Here is a 20,766-nt window from a genome sequence, read left to right as displayed (position 1 = left end):
CTCCGCCCACGGATGGCAACCCGACCCAGCAAATTGCCGGGTCGAGTTGGCGGTGTGTAGGGTCCAATGCCGAGTCCCACCCAGGAATGGACCCATTTCCAATTCTCAGGTGGGACCCGGCATTGTGATGTGAGAGCGGTATAAGTATTGTGTTGCGTGTGTGTCAGTAAGTAATGTCTGTGTCTGTAAGTTTATCTGTGTTGTGCGTGTGTGTCAGTCAGTAATATCTATCAGTAAGTGGTGTCTGTGTCGGTAAATTTTGTGTTGTGCGTGTGTGTGTTAGTAAGTAGTGTCTGTCAGTAAGTGGTGATTGTGTCAGTAAGCTTTGTGTTGTGTGTGTGCGTGTGTGTCAGTAAGTAGTGTCTGTCAGTAAGTGGTGACTGTGTTACTCACATGGCACAGGCCACACACCCTATTTAGACCACACCCACACCACACTAATCACACCACCACATCACTAGTCACACCACTGCAGCGCTTCACACCTCCTGCCGAGGCACACAATAGGCCCTTACTAAATTTCAGCTCCAGGCCCATATGGACCTTAATCTGGCACTGCGGCCACTACGAGTAAAAACAGGACGTTGAGTCGGAGATGAATTTCGTTGGGCAGGAGTCTGTATAACTCTAGCGGGTGATAATGATGGACTGCCATCCGGAATGTCTGCATGTTCCATGTTCTCATTTTCTCCATATTCAGGTATAACAATCTGTGGCCTTTCAAATTCCTGATTCACCATTGGCGCAACCGGCTCCATAATCAAGCCAGGAACAGAATGCCCAACATTCTCATGTAGTATTGTCCCTTCAGCTACTCGCAAATTGTGTCTGTACAAATTACCTTCCACATCCACAAGATATGAGCGTGGTGCAACCTTGCGCACACAGGTACCAAGTCTCCAACGGCCTGTGCGATCTCCAGGAAGAGGCTTCATGCGAATTGGCTCACCAATAGCATGTTCAGGCAACTCCTTAGAAGATTTATCATACCCCAGCTTAGAAATCTGCTTCCTCTGCTGTAGTAATTTAGGCACACCTTGGACTACACTCGGATAGAGCAAAGTGCTGGCTACTGGTAAAGATGTCTTAAGTCTCCTTGACATCAGACGCTGTGCAGGACTAGTCCCCATGCCCTCGATGGGTGTATTTCTCCAATGTAATATGGCCTTCCATTGGTCTGTATTACCACTGCTAGCTTTTTTGCACAAATTCTTTACTATCTTAACTGCAGACTCAGCTTTACCATATGATTTTGGATAATGTGGGGATGAAGTAACATGCTCAAACTCCCATTCAGAGGCAAATCGTCTAAATTGTTCACATGCAAACTGCGGTCCATTGTCCGAGATCACTCTTTCAGGCTGGCCATAACGTGCAAATTGTGCCTTGCAGTGCTTTATTGTAGTCTCAGATGATAAGTCTGGGAGAAGCTCAATTTCCCAAAAATCAGAATAATGGTCCACTATTGACAGAAAGTCTTTGCCTGCATAAGTAAATAAATCCATGCTGACAATCTGCCATGGACGCACTGGTATCTCATGTGACATCATAGGTTTTTTCTGTTGTGCATGAGCATATTCATTGCACGCCGAGCAGTTACCAACATAGTTCTTAATCTCACTTTGCATGTTAGGCCAGTACAATGTATCTCTTGCTTGTCTGTAGCATGCATCACCTCCAAGATGGCTGGAATGTATGTGTGCCAGCATCTCGGATCTCAAAGATTTTGGTATGATGACTCTTGGCCCCTTGTACAAAATGCCATTCTGTACGCTTATCTCATCTCTAAATGACCAATAGTCCCTCACTATGATTGGTGTCTCTTCTTTTAAGTCCGGGCATCCAGCCAGTACAATAGACTTCAAAATCTACAGGCTCTCATCAGTCATGGTGTGCTGCTGAACCTGCTGCAGTCGCTGATCAGTGACATTCAGATAATCTTCCTGGTTAATCTTTGCAAAGTCAGTCATTACCGAATGCATGGTGCACACTGTGTGATAACTCTGAGCTGCTCCAGAACCCCCATCCATAGCTATTGCTCTACTAAGAGTGTCACTGATATACATCTCAGGGCCTGGCTTGTAGGTGACACAGAGATTGTAATGCTGTAATGTTAACATCATACTCTGAAGTCTTTTAGGTGCACACAGAAGAGGCTTTTTAAAGATGGCAATTAGCGGTTTATGATCAGTCTCCACTGTGATCACGTCCCGGCCGTATAGAAAATAATGAAAATGGGAACAAGCAAAGACAATGCTCAAGCACTCCTTTTCAATTTGTGCATAATTCTGCTCAGTTGGAGTCAATGCTCTTGAAGCAAATGCAACTGGTTGTCCTTCTTGCATCAAGCAACATCCCAGTCCAGTTTTACTCGAATCACTTTGTACAGTGACTGGCTTGGTAACATCATAATACTTCAGCACAGGTGTAACTGTGACCAAATGCTTTATTTCCTCCACAGCCTTATCATGCTTTGGAAGCCAGTGCCATATCGAATCTCTGTCCAGAAGCCTGCGCAGGGCTTCACATACCTCTGAGAGGCGAGGCATAAATTTGGCCAAATATGTCACAAACCCAATCAAACGTTGCACGGACTTTACATCAGTGGGCTTAGGCATTTCCAAGACAGCTCTAACTTTTTCAGGGTCAACTTTCAAACCTTCAGAGGATAGGATATGACCATGAAAATTAACCTCTTTCAACTTAAATTGCAGTTTCTTCACACTAAGTCTTAATTTCACTTGTCTGCATCGATCCAATAGCGCTAGCAACTTGTGGTCATGATCAGCCTCCGCTTCCTTTACTGTCTCGCCACAGCCAACCACAAGAATATCATCTGCTATCGGCTCAATGCTGCTAAGTCCAATCAGCAATTCGTGTTGTTTTCGCTGGTAAACCTCAGGTGCTACGGAAACTCCAAAAGGAAGTTTAAGCCATCTTTTCCTACCCCAAGGGGTCCAAAAGGTTGTCATATAGCTGCTTTTATCATCCAGCTTACATTGCAGAAATGCATCACGTGCATCAACCAGTGTAAAGACTTTTGCTTTGGGCAGCTTATTTAAAACATCCTCCAATGTCAGCATAATATAATGAGATCTTCGCATTGCTTGATTTAAAAATTTAGGATCAATACAGATTCTTAACTTGTCAGGCTTTGCCACAATGACCATATTGCTAATCCAGTCAGTTGGTTCAGTCACAGGTGCAATATGCCCATCTGCTTCATACTGATCAAGCAAAGCTTTCACTTTCGGCTTAAGGGCTATAGGCACATTGTGTGGAGCACACTGGAATGGTGGAACACTTGGATCAAGTTCAAAATGTACTTCCCCAGGAACAGACTTCACTGGCCACTTGAACACATCATCATAGGCCTCTATTATTTGCTCTTTCCTCAATGTTCCATCTTATGTAGCTCAGAAGGAATAGTAAATTGCATCAACCCCAAACGCTCACATGTGGAAACTGACAATAATGGTTTCTGGTGGGCCTCTACAATTTCAAAAGTAAGCACGTGGGTATGTCCACTAACAACGCATTCTGTTCTGAACCGTCTCAATGATTTCATCAGCTCTCCAGAATACAGCTTCAGTTTAGTGTCACTTGGCAGTAATGGAACTCTAGGAGCCAATTTCATCTTATCTTCCAGACTGATAACATCACATGTTGCCCCTGAGTCTAATTGACATGGTTGCCTCTTATTATTCAAAGTCAGATGTGCAAACCACTTTTGGCCTTCTGATCTTATAGTGCCAATACATTCTGTTGAATAAATCACCTCAGCGCTATGGTATTCTCTGGTCAGTGAGCTCTGCTGTGCGACACATTCCAATAGCTGCTGACAGATCAAAATTTCGCTCTCTTAAGAGACAGCGGCGTGTGTTTTCACAATTTATGCCCAGTACTAATTTATCTCGTATAAGTTCATCTTTCAATGTGCCATACTCACAGGTTGCTGCCTTTTCTCTCAGCCGGGTAATACATTTATCGATGGATTCACCTTCCTCTGGTTTACTACAGCCAAAAATATACCTTTCATAAATGACGTTTTTTGCAGGCTTAAAGTATGCCTCCAATGTGTCCAGGATTGCTTTTACATCTGTTTGTTGCTGCGCAGAAAGACTCAGGCTGTGCTTATAAACATGACGACATTCACTGCCCATCACTCTCCTCAGTGTGGCTGCTTGCACAACAGCTGATTTATCATTCAGGCCTGTAGCTAAAGAAAAATCTTCAAACTCAGCTCTAAAGTTCTCCCAGTTGATGCACAAATTGCCACTCATCTGCATCCCATCAGGTGGAGGAATATTGTTGCTAGTTGCCATGTTGGTGCACTCCCACTCCAGAGAAGGCAGACAAGTTTAACACAATGGTGATTCAATCCACTTGATATCTATGCAATCCTTATCCTTTTCTTGTCACTGCAGGTCTTCTCCTAAGCTTGAGCTGCTGCTCTGCCAATAATTAGCATCATTTGTGGGCTCAGGAACTTCTGACACCATGTTTCAGATGTATTAAATGAAGACAAACACTGCATGCTAGTTCCAAGTAGTCATGTTGAACAAGGCAGGTTGGACAGGAAGTCACACCCCCATCACAAGCAGCTACATCTATATAACTCACATGGCAACACTAGGTTAGATTAACATTACACAAACACACTGGGATGGTAGAGTATGAACATGTGTGCATTTTGACCTGACGGCATTTTACATGTCAGTATTTTTACGTAGTCTGTATTTTGTCCATGTCAGGATTTTGACCTTTTCGGGATTTTGACCGTCAGTCAATTGCTGTCGGGATTTTGATTGGAGGAAAATTGACTGCATCTCCTTCAATTGTATCACTGTAGCATTTTTATAAAAGCAACATTGTGTCTTTGCTAGAATCCAATGTAAGTGCAGTTTTGAATGTCAGAGTAGCAATGCCTCAGCTCGTTGCAGGCTCACCTGCTTGTGCTCACTGAGCTCACCGTTCTAAGTTGATTACAGCTGGAGGTGAACAGTTCATGCAGAGATAGTCTCTTGCAGGGATTATTTACCTTCCAGCAAGAGGTGAAGTCACCAGGTGAGTACTCATGGAATCGTGCTGTAACGCCCCTGGTGGGAAGGACGCGTCTCCCGGCTGTGTACACCAGCCTCCAGAGATCTCTCCTGTGTCTGAACTGCATCCGCCTCTCCACGTCCCTGGCTCGCTGTCTGCTGTTCCTTAAATTACCTGTCCACGGTGGGTGCCTCTAGTGTGCTGCGTCACAATGATTGCCGTGATAGTTGAAGCTGGGAGCAGGTATCAGTGTGAGCACAGGTGATGACTTTAGCTTGAAAAGTCCTTCCTGGGAGTAAGGGTAAACTACTAACGCGTTTCGCACCCTTGGTTGCTTCCTCATAGAGTAGTTTCCCTTTTGCTTCAACAAGTCCTTATATCCCCACCTACCCGATTGGACTCTCCTTGCCATTGGTCAGTTCATATACACATGTGAAGTAAATCTCTATAGCATTGGATGCCTCTATTAACACATTGGATGCCGTTCATACTAGTGTCAAAAAAACCGTGACATATTCTCAATATGCACTTATTTATTACTGTCAAGGTGGTGCTTTTTATATATATATATATATATATATATATATATATAGATAGATAGATAGATAGATAGATAGATAGATAGATAGTTAGCTATCCAAAAGCGGAAATAAACGGCACTCACAGGGTATATAGTTTAAAAAAAGACTGGTATATTGGTGTAGCGTTTCGGAGCACCAGCCCCTTCTTCCAGACAACACCAGAAGATATACAGGTTGAGTATCCCTTATCCAAAATGCTTGGGACCAGAGGTATTTTGGATATCGGATTTTTCCGTATTTTGGAATAATTGCATACCATAACGAGATATTATGGTGATGGGACCTAAATCTAAGCACAGAATGCATTTATGTTTCATATACACCTTATACACACAGCCTGAAGGTAATTTTATGCAATATTTTTTATAACTTTGTGCATTAAACAAAGTGTGTCTACATTCACACTATTCATTTATGTTTCATATACACCTTATACACACAGCCTAAAGGTCATTTAATACAATATTTTTAATAACATTGTGTATTAAACAAAGTTTGTGTACATTGAGCCAACAAAAAACAAAGGTTTCACTATCTCACTCTCACTCAAAAACGTCCGTATTTCGGAATATTTGGATATGGGATACTCAACCTGTACCAGTCTTTTCTGAAACTATATACCCTGTGAGTGCCGTTTATTTCAGCTTTGGGATATCTATGTGATTGAGGATTCAGGCACCAGGGGAAGCTGGATATTGAGACAATTGAGTGCCGACTGATTTGGATGAATAAATATATATATATATATATATATATATATATATATATAAAATATCTATTATTGCATATTCGAAAAGGAAAGAAGAAAAAGAAGAGAAGAGGGACATGAAACCTATGACGAGTTGGGATCGAACCCAGGACTATGTTGCTGTCGGGCCAGTGCTCTCACCACTAGCCCACACAGACTTTCCATCCAAATGTGCATTTCAAAATTGTCATAACATGCAGAAACTGCATCGTGAATACATTGACGCAAAATTGTTTCTATGCACACATACTGTGAAATTGTGATATCACACAGAATAATTCATATTCCTAAACATTTTAACTGTTTTTCATTATTGTAGTACAAGTCCACCAATTTCATTTTGTCTAAATAGACTCTCACTCAGATAGACCGCCTAATAATACAACCTGGAGCCTGAAGGTTTGTAGATGGACATTTTACTAATACAATAAGAATCTCGGATAATCAGTATGGGTTTGCTAAGGTTTAGACGTCATATTGGTAAATAGATTTTTTTACAAAGATTTAACCCCTAGTGGTCAAATACCTATTTCTACATTCTCAAGAAAGAAAAGGAAAAATAAACAGGAAAGGAAAGGAAACACAGTTAAAATGTTTAGGAATATGAATTATCCTGTGTGATATCACAATTTCACAGTTTGTGCACATAGAAACAATTTTGCGTCAATGTATTCACGATGCAGTTTCTGCATGTTATGACAATGTTGAAATGCACATTTGGATGGAAAGTCTGTGTGGGCTAGTGGTGAGAGCACTGGCCCGACAGCAGCATAGTCCCAGGTTCAATCCCGACTCGTGACAGGTTTCATGTCCCTCTTTTCTTCTTTCTCTTTTCCTTTTTGAATATGCAATTATAGATATTTAATATATATATATATATATATATATATATGTTACCTGTTTGTCAATACAAGGATTGTTTTTCACCAGTCTCTGAGTGCCGCCTCATTCTGTTTTTGGTATATATATATATATATATATATATATAAAAGCACCTCCTTGACAGTAATTAGTAAGTGTATATTGAGAATATGTTATGGGTTTTTTGACACTAGTATGAACGGCATCCAATGCTATAGAGATTTAAATCACCTGTGTATATGAACTGACCAATGGCAAGGAGAGTCCAATTGGGTATGTGGGGATATCAGGACTTGTTGAAGCAAAGTGGAAATTACTCTATGAGGAAGCACCCAAGGGTGCGAAATGCGTTAGTTGTTTACCCTTACTCCCAGGAAGGACTTCAAGCTAGAGTCATCACCTGTGCTCATGCTGATACCTGCTCCCAGCCTCAACCATCATGGCAATCATTGTGACGCTGCACGCTAGAGGCACCCACCGTGGACAGGTCATTAAAGGAAGAGCAGACAGCGAGCCATGGACGTGGAGAGGTGGATGCGGTCCAGACACAGGAGAGATCTCCGGAGGCTGGTGTACACAGCTGGGAGACGCGTCCATCCCACCAACGGCGTTGCAGCACGATTCAACGAATACTCACCTGGTTTCTTCATCTCTTGTTGGAAGGTAAATAATCCATGCAAAGGAATATCTCTGCATGAACTGTTCACCTCCAGCTGTAGTCAACTGAGAACGGTGAGCTCAGTGTGTCAGTGAGCACAAGCTGGTGAGCCTACAACGAGCTGAGACATTGCTACTTTGACATTCAAAACTGCACTTGTATTGGATTCTAGCAAAGACACAATGTTGCTTTTATAAAATTGCTACAGTGATACAATTGAAGACACTTGTTTGCTGCTATGTCGTATTTATATGACAAATGTAACGTGACTATTGATTTTTATTTTTCTTATACAGCATTGGATGCCGTTAATTAATCAATTTTAAATGATATTAAATGTTTGTCAATTCATTTATATATAAGCTTTTTTTTATTAAGAGTTATAATGATATTTAAATCAACCAGTGAAGTGTGTGTACTCGTTCATTTATGCACCTGAATTTTTATCAGCGCAGTAAGTCATTAGTAAAATTGTCTTCTTCCTCAAGAGCTCATCTCTGATCATGGAACACAGTTTGTAGCAAAGTTTTGGAGGTCGCTTTGTTCATCTTTAAACATTAAGTTGAATTTTTCTTCGGCATATCATCCCCAGACAGATGGACAAACTGGGCGAGTAAATCAAGATCTTGAAACCTTTCTCCGGTTATACATATCTTCCTCATAGGATGATTGAATTGACTATCTTCCATTAACAGAATTCGCTCATAATAATCTCTCATTCATCTTCAGAATCTACTCCGTTTTATACTAACTTTGGTTATCATCCTCGTGTGCCAGAGTTCCATCCATTGTCAGCTCAAGAGGTTCCAGCAGCAGATCAAGTGCTTTAACGTTTGTCTAAATTCTGGAGTTGTGTGCGCAGATAGAAAACGTTAGGCTGTACCAAACTACAAGGTGGGAGACCAAGTCTGGATTTCTACTCGCAATCTTAAGTTCAAAGTTCCTTCTAAGAAGTTTGCTCCCAAGTTTTTTGGTCCATTTCCCATAGAAAAGGTACTCAATCCCGTGGCATACAAAGTCAAGTTGCCACCTTCTTTTTAAATTCCTAACTCCTTTCATACATCATATTTGAAACCTTTGATTCTCAATAAGTTTCATACTGCCCTGTCCAAACCTCCTAAACTTCACTCTTTGCAGGATGAGGAATTTAAGGTTAAGGAGATTGTGGACGCACGTCGTCGATATGGACGTCTGCAGTTTCTTGTTGATTGGAAGGGTTATGGTCCAGAGGAGAGGTCCTGGGTTTTTTTTTCAGAAGATGTTCATGCTCCAAGACTGGTACAAAAATTGTACTCCAAGAATCCTTACCAGGCTCAAAGGTGTCCAGAATTCACCCTTAAAGGGGGGGTACTGTCACGAACCGATCACTCACCACTGCGGGTTTGGGGATCCATCCGTTCTGGTGCAGTTGCTCGCACTGCTGTGCGGCCGCGTGGGGACGTGGCGTGGTCAGCGACAGAGGTGATGCAGGTTCTGGGAGACGGGAGTGCGGGGACGAATTGGCCGAAGGTACCGCTGTGTGTCTGCAGTATAGGAGGTGGCCATTTTGGAGAGCAAATGAGCACTTGTGAAACACCTGTGGGTAAGTGTTAGCCAATCCTGTGCTTGTTCTGCCTTTAAGTAGGCTGGGATTATGTTACTCTGAGCCAGTGCTTTGTTTTTTCTACTCTATGCCTTAGATCTGTGCTTTCTCCGTGATATCCTGTGTAGTTCCAGTGGTCCTGACATTGCCTCCGCTCCCAGGGATCTGCCTGCAGCCTTCACCGCAAGAGAACCACCAGCTCCCTGCTGTGCTGTCGGTTAATCCCTCTCCAACTGGCAACAAGTGGATTCCCTAAGCCCTGTGAGAGGTTTCCCTGTTTCTTCAGTGACTGCCTGCTGTAATCACACAGTCTTTGGAAGTTCTACTTAATCCTGGTTCTCGTTCTCTCATCATCCAGTTTAACTCATTCCTCACCATTGTCGTTTGCTGCAGCTTCACAACCTGCAAGTATTATTGTATCTTCATTGTTGCTTCATTCAAGAACAATTCTTCACAGCCTTCCAGTTTAAGCTTCAGTACAAGTCTCTTCAGTTATTCATTTATGTCTACAATATCCAGTTAACACTCCTTACAGTATGGCACCAATCATTGCTTCATTTGGACAATTCTTTATTCATTCTCAAGCCTGCTTAAACTCCGTTGTATGAACATTTCTTCAATGCATCTCTAATACTGTTCCTGCTTGTCATTATGCCATCCATTGCAGTACGTCAGTTTACATACGATAACTAATGATTGTCATTTGACTCATTATTGGAATTGTTATCCTTAATAAATATATGAAACTGAACTTTCTTCGTCCTCCCTGTTTTCACCATACTCCAGCACCTACACCTTTGGTTGGTCCAGGGTTAATGGATTCACAAAAATAGTCGGCCCTGACACTATGTTTCTTCAAAAATATTAATGTATATCAATAAAATCTTATTTTAATGAATGAAGTGCCCCAACAATAAGAGTTTTCTTTCTCTTCACATGTTTAGATACAGAGTATACACCAGATAGTATTAGACCAAACAAAGTTGTCAGGAATTCATCACAATGAAGGGCTTTAAATCCAGTGGTCTTCAGACCAGTCAATAAGGGGAAGGTTTGCTTTATTGAAAGAGAGGAATTTCTGCGAGTCTCCCCGTAATTTCAAAGTGGAAATCATATTCAAGGCAAAACCAACTGGTCTTGCCTTGTAAATGATTGGCGCTTTGAAAATACGGGGAGACTTGCAGAAATTACCAAACACGAAGGCTATTACATATTGCACCTGGGGGGTAATCCTGAGTTGAGCGCAGCAGGAAATTTTTTAGTAGTTGGGCAAAACCATGTGCACTGCAGGGGAGGCAGATATAACATGTGCAGAGAGAGTTAGATTTGGGTGTGGTGAGTTCAATCTGCAATCTAAATTGCAGTGTAAAAATAAAGCAGCCAGTATTTACCCTGCACAGAAACAAAATAACCCACCCAAATCTAGCTCTCTCTGCACATGTTATATCTGCCCCCCCTGCAGTGCACATAGTTTTGCCCATCTGCTAAAAAATTCCCTGCTGCGATCAACTTGGAATTACCCCCCTGGTCCCAAACAATGAGGGAATGTGGGTTCTGAAAACTAATTAGCAATGGACATGTTAATAATTCAGAGTAAATATTTATATTCTCATCAACAGCACTGCCACAGTCAGGGCAGTACCGTGCACTCACATTGTTCCCATCCCGAAATGCCCAATTTCAAGGAAATACAGATCCAACCAAGATCTGTCTGACTCCAAATAGTATGGTGATAATGAAAAGACCCGTAAAACTTGCATCTCTGCGTATGCAAAAACACGCCCCGGAATGAGAAAGTAAGGAGCCTTCCCTTTAAATTTTCTGGAAATAAAAGCTGGCTGGCAAAAGTTGCAAACTATTCAGAGATCGATCTGCCAAAGTTGCAGTTAAGCAAGATCAGGCACTTAGATCATCAAGGTTGCATGAAAAACTGGACTGCTGTATAATGCAAAAACTCCATCAATAGGCTCATCGGAATCTACTTTTAATATCAGCAATTCATGTGGCAAAAAATAATAATAAATAACTTCTCAGGGGTTGCATAATTTGAATGAAAAAACATCTCTCTTTTAAACAAGTGATACCCCTCACTCTGCATTTTAGAAGTACTATTTGTCCTGGAACGGGGTAGCTTAATGATATCACTACGGGTCCGACATTAAGAAGGGATTTTTTGGTATGTTATCTTCACCATTTAAAACCCCTGCAGTGCGTAGGACATACCCCACTCTTCCTTATCAGTGAAGGCATTAATTGGAAGATGAATAGTGCACAATGCTGATAAATCTTGTAACACACCTTCTATCCTCTGCCAGAAAAACAAATTGTATTACTCACAAATAAACTTTCCATTCCCCAATCTAAATAAATCAAACTGTAAGATTCTTAAGTGTGGAAAAGGAGCGGGTAATCAATACTTTTTTAAGGACATCTAAAATATTCTATGTCATATTGTATCTCTCTAATCTACAGGCACTAGCATTAATTGAACTATACAATGCCCCTGAGGGCAGATACAAACAAGATGTGTACCTGCTGCCTAAGAAGATGGGTAAGTTATGGATTGTTGGAGACAGTCCTTTATATCTGATTTTTAAGCTTTGCCAATCCATCAAGTTCTCACATATTGTACATTTCATATGTTTTTGAGTCCTAAGAAAATTACATATGTAACTTGAAATGTGAGCCACTAAAATGAAGGTCAGTTATGGATGTGTAGAGCATGAGAGCAAAGAGAAACTTCTATTACAGAAGGGCACCTTATTTTCTATCTAGCATATTCCTAGTTGCACATCCAAATCTAGGTGTTGGAAATGCCCCCTGGAAATCAACAAATGTTTTTTTTGCAGAGTTGTGTTGACTGAAAATATATGTATTGGTAAGAATTAAAATGTTACTTCAAATACTATGCTACTACCACAGGTACAGTATATTTCCACACTTTAATTGACTTTATTAACTTCCTCTGGAATAGCACGCCATTCCTGCTTTTATGTGTCCAGCTAGAAATGCACATGGCGAGATGCGTAAAATGGCACTTTAGAACCACCATCTTCATTAAATTTAATGCAATAGAAATGCACATGGTGAGATGAGTAAAATGGCACTTTAGAACCACCATCTTCGTCTCAATTATTTCTTTAGTTTGTTTAATTATTTATTTAATGTTATTAGGGAGCATTGGTTCTTTATTACTTGTCTTATTTGGGTGTTTTAAAGTTTGTATTAGGCATCCAATTGAAATTTTAGGGTAAGTTTAGGTTACCAACATCTATCTACAGGCTGCAGTTTCTATTGCATAGGAGAAAAATGATCTATAGCCCACTGGTAAACAGGAAACACCTCCCAATATATGCCTTGTCCAATCCATCATCTTTTCAATTATCTCGTCCAACAAATTACATTTTCTCATACGTCCTAGAGGATGCTGGGGTCCACTTCAGTACCATGGGGTATAGACGGTTCCGCAGGAGCCATGGGCACTTTAAAACTTTTCAAGGGTGTGAACTGGCTCCTCCCTCTATGCCCCTCCTCCAGACCTCAGTTTTAGAAATGTGCCCAGGCAGACTGGATGCACTCCAGAGGAGCTCTACTGAGTTTCTCTGAAAAGACTTATGTTAGTTTTTTTATTTTCAGGGAGAACTGCTGGCAACAGTCTCCCTGCTTCGTGTGACTGAGGGGGCAGAAGTAGGAACCAACTTCCTAAAGAGTTTCATGGCTCTGCTTCTGGCTGACAGGACACCATTAGCTCCTGAAGGGAACTGAATGCTAGCTGTGCCTAGATGCTCACTCCCACAGCACGCCGTCACCCCCCTCATAGAGCCAGAAGTCAGAAGACAGGTGAGTGTTAGAAGACAGATCTTCAATCAAGAAAGTGACAGCAAAAGGTACCGCGCGGCTGACGGTAGCGCAGCGCGCCATGTTGCCCACACATACACAGGCACTGCAGGGTGCGGGGTGGGGCGGCGCCCTGGGTAGCATGAAACCTAAGGAAACTGGCATAAATAAGGGGCATAGGTTGCTGAGGAACAGTCCTACCCCCACCAGTATAAAAAATTACCTCATAAAAGCTGAGGAGAAACACGCCATTGAAGAGTGGAGCTTCCTCCTCAGTCAGCCAGCACACTGCTCAGCGCCATTTTCTCTCTCTCCTTAGGCTGCAGAGACAACGCTGGTCCTCCTCCACTACTGAACAAGTATCAGGGTGCAAAACAGGGGGGGCCACAGTGAATTTGGTGCTATATAATTGTGTGATTAGCATTATAAAAGCGCTGCATGTCAGTGGGCATTTTGTGTTCACAGACATTGTGTTACTGGCGCTGGGTTGTGAACTGGCAAATCCTATCTGTGTCCCTCTGACAGATTTTACTGTGGGTCTGTCCCCTATAAGTACCGGAGTGTCTGTGGTGTGGTAGAGCACGTGTGTGACATGTCTGTGGCAGGGATTTCTTCCTCTGTGAGAGACATGTTAGAGACACAGAGGTGTATTGTGACACCAAGAGCCTGACTGGGTGAAAGGTTACATGATAGTGTGAATCATATCAGTAAGAGGTTGGACTGAATCTCATACAGAAAACTGAACATAATCTGTTGAAGATGTGATTTTTAATAGTTCTGCCTTTCATACACAGGGACCCCTCTGGGTAACATACAAATTTGCACAAGTAGTACAAACTGATACCGACACGGACTCTGATTCCTGTGTTGACACTAGTGATTCCAGGGGAATAGGTCCTAAGTTAGCAAAAAGCATTCAAAACATGTTTTAGCTATAAAGGAGGTGTTAGAAGTTACGAAGCCTCCTCTTTTAACACAAGGAGAAGGATTACTTTAGTAAAGAAGTAATGTAATTTTCCCTCCACCTCAGGAGTTGAACAGTCTCTTGGAGGGAGTCTGATTTAACCTGAAAAGAAATTTCAGATTCCCAAAAATTCAGGCAGTTTACCTTTTTCTAAAAGGTGGGAGTCACCCCGCATTTTAGACAGGGCCCTGTCATAAAAGAGAAAAGGTGTTTCTCCCTGCACCTGGAATGGCTTCACTTAAGGAGCCGACAAACCGCAAGTGAGGGAGGTGATCTATTGATGTGGCCAATGGGACACTACTCAGGCCTACCATTGTCTGTGCGTTGGTGAGTAGTGCTATTGAAAAGTGGTCAGAAAACTTGTCATTAGACATTGACACAATAGATGGAGACGAGAAGTGGAATGCTGATGCAGATTCCATAAGAAATATGGAGGCTCTCCCGTATAAAGGTGAGGCTTTGTTTGGTGATGGGCTGGATGCGTTAGTCTCGGCTGCTACCGCAGGTAAGTCGACATTCTTAGAAATATATATAGACTAAACTATATAAGAGAGCGCAAATAAGAATTAAAAACAATTTATTATTATCATAAAACCAATTGGTGAAAAAACCTATTATGAACAAGGAAACACATCATCATTTGAATACATAAAGGCACCAAAGAACTGTAGAAGAAAGATGCAATGCAGTGTATACCAATATCTTATTAATACAGATTAATAGCGCAACAGTCCTTATTGTTCATCTACTTCGGACTCTCCTGGACTTGTGGATGCTTCAAGCTCTTTTTTTGTATTTATTACCACTGACGTGGCTATATTAGCTGATGTCCACTGGTGTTATACTTAAGATATTTATCCATGTACACTTGTATGTGCCACTTGAATAAAGGATAATTATTTTGTAGCTAGGAGCAGTTATGTTTCTAAGTCCAGTTTTGTTATACAGATTGTATGCCAATTATATAGACTCAGCAGCAGCTGATGTATCACTTATACTTTGTCCATTATGTGACACAATTGGTAACAGTTCCTACCTAGAGGATAAATCAGTGAAGCTTTAATCTCACCTCACCGTGACCAGAATCTGTAGTGTGAGGTTACCGGAAAGAAAGCAGTGCCCGGCTGCTGCAGCACGCCGCTGGATGTTCCCTTGCTGGAGTCGCTTTAATTACCGGAACCGGTGTTTGTTCACGTTCTGGCCGCGGTTATCTGCTTTTGGTGAAGGGAGCAGCACCCGTCTGCAGCTACACGCTGCTCAGCCTGTGCTGTTTGAAGGACTCCTTACCGGAGCTATTCTGCGTTCCCACCGTGGCAGCAAAGTAGATACAGCTGTCCTGAGTATATTAGTGTTTCCAAGTCCAATATACAAATGTCCTTGACGCGTTTCTCCGACGTACGCAATTGTTGGTTTCCTCAGAAGGTATTTCAAGTCGACATTCTTGCCTTATGCCCCTACACCGGCAAAAAAGACACATCACTCTCACATGCAGTCCATTCGGCCCAACAAATACAAAAAGGCCAAAGGTTCCCCCTTTTTTGCAGGTAGGGGAAGGGGAAAAGGAAAGAAATCTGCAGCGTCTCCCGGATCGCAGGAGTAGAAGTCCACCCCTGCTTCTGCCAAATCTGCAGCATAACACTGGGGCTCCCTTGTGGGAGTCCGCTCGGGTGGGAGCACATCTGAAACTTTTCAGCTGAATTTGGAGTCCTGGACCAATGGGTCTTACAAATAGTGTCCCATGGGTACAAACTAGAGTTTCAAGACGTCCACCCATGCCGATTTTTCAAATCGACCTTGCCAACTTCTCTTCCGGGAAGAGAGGCAGTAACAACGGCAATTCAAAAATTATGTCAGTATCAGGTCATTGTCCTGGTACCCTTGGCACAGCAGGGAGAAGGTTTTTATTCAATCCTCTTCGTAGTTCCGAAGCCGGATGGCTCGGTCAGACCGATTTTAAACCTGAAAAATCAGAATCCCTACCTGAAAAGGTTCAAGTTCAAGATGGAATCCCTGAGAGTAGTGATTTCCAGCCTGGAGGAGGGGGACTTCATGGTGTCAGTAGACATAAAGGATGCTTACTTGCATGTTCCCATTTATCCTCCTCACCAAGCTTATCTAAGATTCGCAGTACAGGATTGCCATTACCAGTTCCAGACGTTGCCGTTCAGACTCTCCATGGCACCGAGGGTATTCACCAAGGTGATAACGGAGATGATGGATCTCCTTCGTTAAAAAGGAGTCAATATAATTCCTTATCTGGACGATCTCCTGATAAAAGCAAGATCCAGGGAACAGTTGGTGCAGAACATCGCGCTCTCCCTGTCAATACTCCAACAACACGGTTGGATCATGAATTTTCCAAAGTCGCAGTTGGAACCGACGACAAGATTGTCCTTTTTAGGGATGATTCTGGACACACAAGTACGGAGAGTATTTCTTCCAGTGGAAAAGGCTCTGGAAATCCAGAAAATGGTCAAACAAATATTGAAACCAACAAGCGTGTCGATCCATCAATGCATTCGGTTGTTGGGGAAAATGGTAGTGGCCTACGAGGCCATACAGTTTGGCCGATTTCATGCTAGAGTATTCCAGTGGGACCTGTTGGACAAGTGGTCCGGATCTCACCTACACATGCGCCGGAAAATAATCCTGTCCCCCAACACCAGGATTTCGCTCATGTGGTGGCTACACAGTTCTCACCTACTAGAGGGACGCAGGTTTGGGATTCACGACTGGGTCCTAATAACCACGGATGCAAGTCTCTGAGGCTGGGGAGCTGTCACACAGGGGGAAAGCTTCCAAGAAAAATGGTCAAGTCAGGAAGCCTGCCTTCACATAAACGTTCTGGAATTAAGAGCCATTTACAATGGCCTTCTACAAGCGGTACATCTTATTCAAGATCCCGCGCAGATCCAGTCGGACAATGTAACAGCAGTCGCGTATATAAACAGGCAAGGCAGAACGAAAAGCAGAGCGGCAATCTGTCAGCAATTTTCATTCCGGGAGTGGACAACTGGGAAGTAGACTTCCTCAGCAGACACCATCTCCATTCAGGAGAGTGGGGCCTCCACCAAGAAGTCTTCGCAGAGGTGACAAGTCTTTGGGGAGTTCCTCAAGTAGACATGATGGCATCTCGTCTAAACAAGAAGCTTCAGAGATATTGTTCCAGGTCGAGAGACCCTCAAGCAATAGCAGTGGATGCACTGGTGACCCAGTGGGTGTTTCGGTCAGTATATGTTTTCCCTCCACTTCCACTGAGTCCAAAAGTTCTCAAAATAAGAAGAAGAACAAGAGTTTGAGCAATCTTCATTGCCCCAGACTGGCCAAGGAGGGCTTGGTATCCAGATCTTCAGGAGTTGCTCATAGAAGATCCTCGGGCACTTCCTCCTCGAGAGGACCTACTACAGCAGGGGCCATGTGTGTATCAAGACTTACCTCGGCTACGTTTGACGGCATGGCTGTTGAGCGTCGGATCCTAGCCTGAAAGGTTATTCCCAAGGAAGTCATCCCGACTCTTATTCAGGCCAGGAAAGGAGTAACGTCTGAACGTTACCACCATATTTGGAGAAAATATGTGTCTTGGTGTGAATCCAAGAAGGCTCCTACGGAAGAGTTTGAGTTGGGATGTTTTCTCCATGCTGGCTGGTGTGGATGCGGGCCTCAATCAAGGTCCAGATTTTCAGCCTTATCAGTTTTCTTTCAAAAACAATTGGCCTCCTTTCCAGAAGTTCAGACGTTCGTGAAATGGGTTCTGCACATCCAGCCTCCATTTGTGCCTCCAGTGGCACCATGGGACCTTAATGTGGTGTTGCAGTGTTATGATTCCAGTACTCCTGACCGGAGGAGATCTTATGACAATGGCCAGAGTACTGGAAGGGAATGCTGGTTACGGGAGCAGGAAAAACTAGTTGCCCCTGGCGCCCTAACTCTATTGTCTCACCCGTGCTATCGGAAATCCCTTGCGAGACTATGGTTTCTTGAGCCCCTGGCAGCCACGTTTGAAAGGCGGATTATGTCTGCCCAACTCCGGTGCCCCCCGGTCTTAGTGAGAGACAAAGGGAAATCCGAGGCAGGATGATGACAAGAGGACCTCTGACTAACAACAGGCCAAGGGCAACAAGCTAACTAACCAAACCTGAAGTATGTGCGGAAAAACCCCCAGGTAAAAGGACAACCAAAATCCACTAGTCCATAACTCCTACCCAGCACCGCTGGATACCAGAGTGGATCTGTGGGAGCGGAATCCTCCGCAAAATGCTCCGAAACACAAATAATAAGTAATAATTAATAAAGCGGCCAAGCCGCAACACACGGTAACGCCGCGACTCACGAACACTACTGGATGTTTAAACGGTGCTCAGTCAGGACTCCAGGAACAAGATGACGACTTCCGAGTGCAGGACAACTGAGGACTGGAACGACCGGATACAGCAAGACTGGAAACACTCTCAGCAAACAGAGACAGCATGCAGGAAGCTATTACCGGCGTCTGTGTGAGGCACTGCAAGAGCATATAAACTGAAGCCCTCCAATCAACTGCTGACAGGGCTAATTGCGTGGATGCTGTGCAGCTGCCTTGCTGCACGGCCAGGAAACAGGTGCCCTACTTAATTTAAATGGACCCAGCAATGGGGAACGCGGTCCGCCAGTGGCGTCCCCGTTGCTAGGGTCCGTGCGGCTCCGTGCGCCCGGCGTCTAGCGTTGCCAGGGAGCCGGCGGCTGTACGCGTACGGCGTCCCTGGTTGCTAGGCGCCGGGCCGCACCGACGAGCGGACCCCGGCGCCTAACAGTACCCCCCCCTTGAGGAGGGGTCAAGGAACCCCTAAAGCCAGGTTTCTGAGGAAATTCCCGAAAAAATGCCCTCTTGAGCCTCGGGGCATGGAGATCCTTATCCAGGACCCAAGACCTTTCCTCTGGACCATAGCCTCTCCAGTGCACCAGAAAATAAAGCCGACCCCGGGACAATTTGGAATCGAGAACCTTCTCCACCAAGAACTCCTGTTGTCCCTGTACATCTACTGGAGATTTCCCCTGAGAGATCTTCCGAGGAAATCTACTGGAAGAAACGTATGGTTTCAACAGGGAACAATGGAACGTATTTCCGTTCCGGAGAGCTCTTGGTAAACGTAACCGGAAAGCAACTGGGTTGATTTTTTTAATAATATGAAATGGTCCAATAAATTTGGGGCCCAATCTAGCTGAGGATTGTCGAAGTCTAATGTTACGAGTCTACAACCATACCCTATCTCCCACCTTAAAAGTGCAAGGACGTCGGAGCCTGTCAGAAAAATTTTTCTCTCGAAAGGCCGCTTTTTTGAGAGCAAGGTGCACTTTTTTCCAAATGACTCTGAGATGAGAGGTTAAGGTTAGCGAGGAAACTGAAGAATGTTGAAAAAAAGAATTAGCTCTGGGGTGAAAACCAAAAACTGAAAAGAATGGAGACTCTTTAGTGGAGGAATGACAAGAATTATTGTAAGCAAACTCCACCGAAGGAAGAAACTCGGACCAATCATTCTGGAGTTTGGCTGAGTACAAACGCAAATACTGTTTCAATGATTGGTTAACTCGCTCGGTTTGCCCGTTGGACTGGGGATGGTAGCCGGATGTTAAAGACAATTTCATCTTTAATGAAGCACAAAAAGACCTCCAGAATTGTGCAATGAATTGTGGACCCCGATCAGAAACAATATCAGTGGGCAACTCATGAAGTCTGAAAACATGGCGGAGAAACAAAACAGCCAATCCCTGGGCAGATGGCAGTCGGGGAAGAGCAATGAAATGAGCCATCTTGCTAAAACGGTCCACTACCACCCATATGACTCGGAATCCGGCTGACAGAGGGAGGTCTACCACAAAATCCATGGAAATATGAGACCATGGCCTGAGAGGAACATTTAAGGGCATAAGTTGCCCGATAGGCATGGAACGGGGAACCTTATGCTGTGCACAGACCTGACAAGAAAAAACAAATGTCTTTAGAAAGACCAGGCCACCATACTGAGCGGGAGACTAATTCCAAAGTCTTAGAGATCCCCGGATGCCCGGCAACTTTGCTATCATGAAACTCAGTCAAAACAGTAGCTCTCAAAAACTCAGGGACGTAAAGACGACCAGCAGGAGTATTTCCAGGAGCTTGATGTTGAAGCTGCTTTAACTGGGTAAATAAATCTTGTGTGAGGCCTGCCCGAATGACTGAAGACGGAAGTATGGGAGTAACAGGACTGTTATTATGAACTGGAAGAAAACTGCGTGACAGGGCATCCGCCTTGGTATTCTTGGAACCTGGCCTGAAAGTGATAATAAACTTGAAACGAGTAAAAAATAAAGCCCAACGAGCCTGTCGGGCATTCAGCCGCTTAGCTGATTCGATGTACTGAAGATTTTTGTGGTCAGTCAATACTGAAATGGTATGTGTTGCTCCCTCAAGCTAATGCCTCCACTCCTCGAAAGCCCATTTAATAGCCAGTAACTCCCGGTTACCAACATCGTAGT

General features: G+C 43.5%; 1 protein-coding gene across 4 annotated transcripts in view; it reads left to right on the top strand.

Moving 5' to 3' along the window:
• AHCYL1 (adenosylhomocysteinase like 1) overlaps positions 1-20,766 on the top strand; it is a 905,485-nt gene that overhangs the window by 813,235 nt on the left and 71,484 nt on the right. For all 4 annotated transcript variants that reach the window (XM_063955029.1, XM_063955028.1, XM_063955032.1 and 1 more), the window contains exon 15: positions 11,946-12,024. In XM_063955029.1, the coding sequence (XP_063811099.1) occupies positions 11,946-12,024 (79 nt within the window). The remainder of the gene's footprint in view (positions 1-11,945; positions 12,025-20,766) is intronic.

Source organism: Pseudophryne corroboree, chromosome 2, assembly GCF_028390025.1.
Source record: "Pseudophryne corroboree isolate aPseCor3 chromosome 2, aPseCor3.hap2, whole genome shotgun sequence".
Lineage (NCBI taxonomy): Eukaryota > Metazoa > Chordata > Amphibia > Anura > Myobatrachidae > Pseudophryne > Pseudophryne corroboree.
This window is presented reverse-complemented; position numbering and strand designations above follow the sequence as displayed.